The 8,448-nt window shown below is 41.5% G+C and overlaps 1 protein-coding gene across 1 annotated transcript; it reads right to left on the bottom strand.

Annotated features, from left to right (window-relative positions):
* Positions 1–46: 46 nt before the first annotated feature.
* Positions 47–8,003, bottom strand: LOC142542098 (uncharacterized). The gene is made up of 10 exons (XM_075648533.1): positions 7,719–8,003; positions 6,758–6,986; positions 6,508–6,581; positions 6,172–6,408; positions 6,007–6,061; positions 4,556–5,960; positions 4,081–4,505; positions 1,973–2,038; positions 656–732; positions 47–64 (listed from the first exon to the last, which is right to left on the bottom strand). The coding sequence occupies exons 1-10, from the start codon at positions 8,001–8,003 to the stop codon at positions 47–49; spliced, it is 2,871 nt and encodes a 956-aa protein (XP_075504648.1).
* Between the last annotated feature and the right edge of the window lie 445 nt (positions 8,004–8,448).

Consider the following 8,448-nt stretch of genomic DNA (forward strand, 5'->3'; position numbering starts at 1 on the left):
TTGGAACTCTTAGTGAACACTTTACACTTCTAGATTTTAAGAACCCTCAGTTCACCAGGCACCACTATTAATCAAATAACCAAAATGTTATTAATGTAAGTAAACAATCTGTTTTAGTAGCACGAATTTGATCATTGAATGATCAGATAACTTTCTGTTTAGTGCGTGCTTGATGAGCGATAATGTATATGATCTTTGATTGCGCTCAAATTCTTTAAGTATGCAGGATTGAAGATAATCACACTGTTGAAAACTTGATGATTATGTACGTGTTTAGTGATTGTATATTGTTGGGATCGAGAAAGAGTTTAGAGGGGGGTTAATAAACTCTTTAAAAAATATTTGCTTTTAAAATTAATTTCAATCGTTTTTAGGCCGTTGAAAGATTTTCTCAAACGGTTACAAATATGAACCACGTGAAAAGTGCGGAAGACGGTTCCATATTTTTAACGATATTTTCAATCGGTTGGAAATCTAAACAACAAGATATAGTTTGAAATGTAAATACTTGTGAAAAGTAAAGACACGAGAATTTTATGGATGTTCGGAGAAAAAGACTCCTACGTCACAGCTTCTTCCTTTGTAGGAAAGATTGCACTAAAAGATTTTGGTTTTAAAAAACTTTTTGCAACAACACACTCCAATCAAGACTTACCTCACTGCCTGTTTTGGAACTCTTAGTGATCACTTTACACTTCTGGATTTTTAGAACCCTCAGTTCATCAGGCACCACTATTAATCAAATAACCAAAATGTTATTAATGTAAGTAAACATTCTGTTTTAATAGCACAAATTTGATCATTGAATGATCAGATAACTTTCGGTTGAGTGCGTGCTTGATGAGCGATAACGTGTATGATTTTTGATTGCGCTCAAATTCTTTAAGTATGTAGGCTTGAAGATAATCACACTGTTGAAAGCTTGATGATTATGTATCGCGTTGTTGTTTTTCTTGCATACTTCAAGCTCTTCTTATATAAGCTTTCATTCCAAAGGTCGGAAAGAGATGATTAACGTTAACCTCAATACTTCCAGCTTTTTTATATAAGCTCTTCTTATTTTTATGTGCTTAGTGATTATATATGTATGTACATTGGACATTTCAAATTATATGTTTTCTATTAACCATTTTTAATATCAAATAGGTCATAGTATTGAACATTTGAAATCATTTTTTTTTAAGTTTTACAGTTGTATCATAGTCAAATTATATGCAATATTTCTTTCACTTCTTTGGTTGTTGATATTTTTCTTAAAATTTCATAAATAGTAATATATATATATATATATATATATATATATATATATATATATATATATGTTGGGGATCGATAAGGAGTTTAGAGGGGGTTGTGAATAAATCTTTCCTTTGTTGGACAATTTTGCAAAAGGTGCTAGAATACTGTTAGAGATTATAGCTGGTCTTGTTCGAATGTAAATCCAGCAGATCACAATAATAAGTGCAAAAACGATCCAATGGAGTACGATGAGAAATAATAAAACAGTAGGCAGTTGAACAGTGGTTGTTTCTGAAATTTCGAAGACAAAATCTTCTATGTCTCCCCTTCTTCTGTTTCCAGAAAAAAGTATCACTAAAAGACTTGGATATTACAGTAAAACACTTGTACACACCCACTTCAGTAGGGCTTACCCTTAGCCTACTGAAACTCTTAGTTACACAACTCAGTAAAACACAACAAAGTTCTGGAAAAGACTCTTTCCCAGATTACAAACTTTTCTCAATAAGATATAGTAAAGCTGTTTAGCCTGAAGAGATTTCGAAACAACATCAGCAACAAATGATCTCAGAAGATCGGATATAGATAATAAAGCGTGTGCTGCTTTTCTGTTTGTTGAGCTTGAAGTTAAGTAGTTGATGATAACTCAAAACTCACGTTGGAATAATCGTTGCGTTGATAATGATAATAATGTTGTTTTCTATAAAGGATTGACCTCTGTATATATAGAAACCTTTGAGTCCAATGTCTATAATCAAATACAGCATCTGTGACTCCTGAGTAAAATCAGCTTTAATACCTAAAAAAGGTCCACCGAAAGCTTCAGAGTAATCATTCTTGTTACATACCAAAACTAGAAAGGAGCGTTAAATGTCTTTGTACAACATTAATGGTGCAATTAATGCTAGTAGTAGGTAAAGTAACGGTAACATTTAAGATTGTAACGATCAAGTAAAAGACGTTAAGTTTCTTCTGCTTAAGCTAAGTTCTGCTTTTAAAGCTATGTGCTGCTTCTGATTTTCTCAGTCGTTTAAGTACTCGAAGAGTACTGCTTTTATGAATACGATACGAGAGCTTCTGCTTTTATACTGTCTTCAGATTATAGCTATCACGACCTACTGATTTTGACTCTTATCACCACAATTAAATTAAGTCTAACAATATATTTATATCAAAAATTATAAATCAAAAGATCACATAATACCAAATTTTATGTATTGAAATAAATTTGTCTGAGATATAATTTTTTTAAAAATTGATTCTATTATCCATTTTTAAATATCAAATAAAATTGTCACAAAATATGTGAGACGATGCAACTAATTGTTTAACATTTTTGGCATAAATTTATATATTATGAGAGCTGATTTTAGAACTGAAGCAAAGAAAAGATTTTAATTCTGATTTTGGTTTCGGGTTTAGGGTTTCGGGTTTAGGGTTTAGGGTTTAGGGTTTAGGTTTAGGGTTTAGGGTTTAGGTTTAGGTTTGGGTTTGGGGTTTGGGGTTTGGGGTTAGGGGTTTAGGGTTTAGGGTTTAGGGTTTGGGGTTTGGGGTTAGGGGTTTAGGGGTTTAGGGTTTAGGGTTTAGGGTTTTTTTTTTTTTTTTTTTTTTCGGAAAATCACCGCCGGATGCGGGGGGGTTAGGCAGACCCCTACCTGTATATATCCACAAAATAAACAGTAACAAAATACAGAATACAGAAAAAAAACCTAAAAGAGGAGGTGGATAAAACCATAACCTCCTCAAAAAAGCTAAAGCAGTATAAACATAAATACAAAGCAACCTAGGGAAGGAATTACAAAAGCAAAACGAACCCTAGAAGACTACCAAATAAGCGGCAACAACTAATCACAAAGGAGAAGCGCTATGAACCACATGCTGAGGAAGACAAAATGATAATGGCGAGATGATCGCAGAGTCCATGCAAAAGCTCTCATCCCGGAGCTATCATCCTGGAGAATCCAATAATGGCGATCACAGAGTAATATATAGATCGCAATCCCGCCAGAACAAAAGATATCTAGCATCTGAATCAAAAGAGCAGAGATCTCGATCCCATGAAGTAGGAGTCCGACGAACATGTCATAAGAAGCAGAGGATCCTTTAGAAAGCACCCCATGAATCCACCATGACATCCAGCAAACACCTCTACAATAACTGATACGGCGGCCAAGGAGAACCAGCAGTAAACGCCCTCCAGGAACCATGAATGTGCCAAAGGAAAGCACCAACAGAAATAGGGCAGAGACCCACTCAGAACAAACAAGAATACACACATCATGTGCAAGTGTCTGGACCCACTTGCACAGACCATACGGAAGTGAAAAGCAACCTCCAAGTACACTAACCTGCCAATAATATATATATATATATATATATATGTATATAGATATAAATAGATATAGAGCCAGAGACCATAAAGAAAGAGATCCAAAAAAGAAGAAGGGGCTGCAAATGGCTAAGAGGATCTGTTTCTGAGGTATGGAAGCCCAGAATGATCAGATCTAGCAAGGGTGGAGATGTCTGGAGGTAGGGAAGGACCTAACTCTAAGGTGTACTGCCTAAAAGTATGAGCCCTCGCCGCCAAGGCATCCGCCACAGAATTCCCTTCCCGGTAAATATGCGATAAATGAACAGATCGCCCCCTCATCAACAAAAGAATCCGTGTAACAAAATGTTCAAGATCCCAGCAGCACCGACGAGAACGAAGTAAAAGAATGGAAATCCAAGAGTCAGTCTCAATCCAAAGAGGGAAGAGATGAAGATCAGAAGAAATGAGAAGACCCCTCCAAATAGCCCATAATTCTGCCCGGACATTGGTCCCAACTCCAATGAACTCACTGAAAGAAACCACCACATGCCCAGAAGAGTCACGAACAACCCCACCAACAGTAGAGTCCCCAGGACTACCTCTCGAACTCCCATCTACATTCAATTTAAAACACCCGAACGGCGGCCGCAACCAACGAACAATCGTCAGTTTACGAGCCCTACGCAACTGAACAAAAATCCCCATAGCCCTCGCAGCCTGCAAAACACTCCGCCAGTGCATGGGCTTAACAGTAGACGCAGCGTGAGCGAGGCGCAAATAAGACAAAATCTGAGACTTAACAGTCTCCGCGGAAATGCGCAAATGACGGTGTTTCGCATCGTTACGAGCCGTCCAGAGAAACCATAAAACAATGAAAGGCAAAAACTCCTTCACGTGGCCCCTAGCAGTCCACCCCGGATGCCTCTTCCAAGCACTGAGGAAGAGTCTGAAATCACTGGTAAGGGGAATACATGAAAAACAGCCCCAAAGTAATGCCATACAGACCTGGCAAGAGGGCTATCAATGAAAATGTGCGTGAATGTCTCAGGCATCTCACAACACTGACATTTAGACGCCAGCTCGAAACCACGACGCTGGAGCACATCGTCAACTGGAAGCCATTGATGCCAAAACCTCCAGAGGAAGAAAGACATAGTAGGCCTCAGCCAACTGCCCCAGCAAGGAGTGAAGATATCAGAAACTTGGTCTCTCAAGCGGACAAGCTCCCATGCGGATTTCAGCGAAAAAACACCGTCAGAACTATGCACCCAAATAGCCGAATCGGGCTCCCCCGATGCAATAGGGATCAGAGTAATAGTCTCAGCAACAGAGGGTGGGACAACTGAGCAGAGGAGGTCAAAATCCCAAGCCCCATCTGAAAGAAAGTGAGAAACACGGACACCCCGATCCCCCCTAAGCAGGACCTGACTAGACAAGGGAACATCCCCACACCAGATGTCATCCCAAAAAGCAACATCTCCCACCCCAATTCTCCATCGAATGCCAGATTCAGCACGAGCCCTAATCTTAAGCAAACGACGCCAAGTGGGAGAAATGAACCCAGCAGATGAAACATAAGCTGGATGCACCAACTGGCAGTATTTTCTCATCATGAATTTGGCCCATAGGGATGAACCTTGACGAAAACGAAACCATAATTTAATGGAGAAGCTATCCACAATATCTTTGAGCCTGCGAAATCCAAGACCCCCTTCAGAGACAGGAAGACATGCACGAGACCACCTCGCCCAATGCCATTTCTTATCCAAGGATCTGGATCCCCACAGGAAACCATTGAAAACATTCTCAAGCCTCTCCATAACTGCCAGAGGTGGCTGGACTACCTGGAACATGTAAATGGGAACCGAAAGGAGGACACTCCTAAGGAGAGTCATACGGCTCCCCGGGGAAAGAGTTTTAAGCTCCCAACCCTCCAACTTCTTACTCACCATCTGCACAAGGGGATCAAAAAGAGAGCAAACTCTATTCCCACGAAACAAAGGAACTCCGAGGTATTTGATAGGAAAACAACCCTCCCCAAACCCAGTGATACGAAGGAGACGGGAACGAGTACGACCAGAACACCTCGGAGGCAAAATAATGACACTCTTAACTGCATTCACCAACTGCCCCGAGCAGTTTTCATAGTGATGCAAAAAATCCATGAGACTGTTCATCTCACGAGTCCCACCATTGGCAAAAATAATGATATCATCAGCATAGGCCAGGTGGGAAAGAAGGAGATCACAACCAGATCGGTACCTAATCGCAGGATACTGACGATAAAGACGATCAAGACCACGCGAAAGGTACTCTGCCCCCAAAATGAAAAGAAGTGGGGACAAAGGGTCGCCCTGCCGGAGACCCCTAGTGGATCCAAAGAATCCAGTGAGTGAACCATTGATATTAACTGAAAATTGGCAATGAGAAATGCAGGCAGATATCATCGACACTACCTGCTCTGAAAAGCCATAATGCCTCAAGACATCCAACAGAAAAGACCATTGGACCCTATCATAAGCTTTAGCCATATCCAGTTTCAAAATAACATTGCCACCACGGGTGGGGAGAGAAAGACTATGAGTGAGCTCTTGAGCAAGGAGGATATTATCCGAAATCACCCGCCCTGGAACAAAGCCACTCTGATTCCACGAAACCAGCCTCTCCGCCACCTCCTTCAGCCGAGAATATAAAAGTTTGGAAATTATCTTATTAGTCACATTACACAAGCTGATAGGACGAAAGTCCGACCAAGCCTGAGCACCCATGACTTTGGGAATCAATGTGATCGTGGTGGCAGTAAACCCCTGTGGCAAGGGACTACCCCGAAAGAAATCCAGGACCGCATCAAAAACATCCTGATGGACAATCTCCCAGCAATGCTGAAAGAAGGCCGAAGAGAATCCATCAGGCCCCGCCACACTATCACGGTGAATGGAGAAAACAGTCGCCCGCACCTCCTCCAAAGAAGGAGGGGCAGCAATATTTGCGTTCTCCAAATCCGAGATCACCAAGGGGAAATCAGAAAAATCTGGGCAAGAAAGCACAAAAGGATCCCCAGTAAGCAGGTTTTGAAAAAAGGCGGCCCCAGACTGCTGAATAAGCTCAGGGGAAGTAATGCAAGAGCCATTATCCCAATACGAAAGATTTTATTAGCCACCCTTTTTTTCTTGACCATATTGTGGAAGAGTTTGGTGTTCCTCTCACCATCCTCTAACCACCTACAAGCGGCTTTTTGCCGCCAAAAATCCGCCTCCATGGCGGTAACCCTAGCAAGATCTGCATTGCAATTGGACAAACTAGTCCAATGCAAATCCGAAGGAGCAGCCTCGCAATCTGCCTCAGCAATCCGGACAGCCTGCTCCGCCTCAGCAAGTTTGGCAAAAAGATCACCAAAAACACTCTTATTCCACCACTTCAGATGGCTTTTGAGGCGCTTCAATTCACAAAAAGACGGGGCATACCGTTCAAATGACACGGTAAATTCCAATTAAGCCTCACCGTCTGCAAAAAACCATGGTGCCTGAGCCACATGGGTTTAGGGTTTAGGGTTTAGGGTTTAGGGTTTAGGGTTTTTTTTTTTTTTTAAGATAAAACACCGCTGGAAGCGGGGGGGTTAGGCAGACCCCTACCTGTATATATCATCAAAACAAAAATACATCATAAAACCTAACGAGAGGGGGACTATACCAAGACCTCTCGAAAAGCTACCACACAACACACAGAAAACAAAATCTAGGGTGGCAAATATGTGAGCCAAAAACTAATCCCTAGGTAAGGAGCATAATAGAAATGAACGTCCATAAGCGACGCTAAATACATGAAAATAAATCGAAACCTATCTAAACAGTAGAAATCCGGCTCAGAAGTAGGTGCAAAAGGCCACCGATGGTACCCATCTCTGAGCCATCTGCCAGTGTGATGCCAAACTGAAAAATACATCCTAATCCGAGATCGGTCCACTGTACACGATCTGGCAATCAAAATATTATGCAGCTGGAAAGTCACTGTGCTAAAACGGTCGAAACACAAAAGAAGGACCGTAATCCAGCGAAAGTCAGAAAAGCTCCAAGACCCAAGGAGAGGGGGAAAACTGACGGAGCTCATAAAATCAGAAATCCAAGCATGACTGTAACTCTGAAAGAAGATGCAACCAATAGAGAACAACCAGAGCCACCAAATCACGGAACGAAAGTAGAAACCATATAAATCCCGACATGAATGAGACTCCGGGCCAGAGAGACCATAGAAAAAGATCATCCAGAGCCACCATAACAATCGGCCAGAGAGCATAAAAGTAATAAAGCGGCGGGCAAGGAGAAGCCTGCAGTGAGCGCCGGCCGGATAACAAGAATGATCCAAAGAAAAGCACCAACGCGGAGAGTGCTGGGACCCACCCAAATCCAAAAGAACAAAACAAGGAGAGTGCAAGTGTCTGGGCCAACTTGCACATCTCAAATGAGATATAAAAAACAACCTCCAAGGACAAAAGACCTGCAAGAAAAATAAATACATATATATATAAAAAGAAAGAGAGCCAAAAGGAAGAGTGGGCTGCAAATGGCTAAGAATATCTGGATCTGAGGTATGGAAGCCCTGAACGATCAGAACGGGCAAGGATGGAGATGTGGCTAGGGTAAGGAAGGACCTATCTCTAAGGAAAACTGCCTAAGGTCATGGGCCCTAACCGCCAAAGCATCCGCCACCGAGTTACCCTCCCGGTATATATGCGAGATATGAACCATCCGCCCCCTCAAGAGAACCAAAATCCTAGACACAATGTGATCCAATCCCCAACGACACTGACGAGAGCGGAGGATCTGAATAGAAATCTGGGAATCAACCTCAATCCAAAGAGGGAAAAGAGAAAGATCAGAACAAATAAGGAGACCCCTCCA

Source organism: Primulina tabacum, chromosome 4 (genome assembly GCF_025594145.1).
Source record: "Primulina tabacum isolate GXHZ01 chromosome 4, ASM2559414v2, whole genome shotgun sequence".
Classification (NCBI taxonomy): Eukaryota; Viridiplantae; Streptophyta; class Magnoliopsida; order Lamiales; family Gesneriaceae; genus Primulina; species Primulina tabacum.

What these genes read in the sequence shown, in the direction of transcription:
- LOC142542098 (XM_075648533.1), bottom strand. Translation starts at nt 8,003, where the DNA reads ATGTGCAAGTTGGCCCAGACACTTGCACTCTCCTTGTTTTGTTCTTTT. An exon ending in TCCGTGATTTGGTGGCTCTG is followed by an intron (nt 6,987 to 7,718) that starts GTTGTTCTCTAT and finishes TGTGAATTGAAG; the next exon opens with CGCCTCAAAAGCCATCTGAA. An exon ending in ATTGATAGCCCTCTTGCCAG is followed by an intron (nt 4,506 to 4,555) that starts GTCTGTATGGCA and finishes TCCCCTTACCAG; the next exon opens with TGATTTCAGACTCTTCCTCA.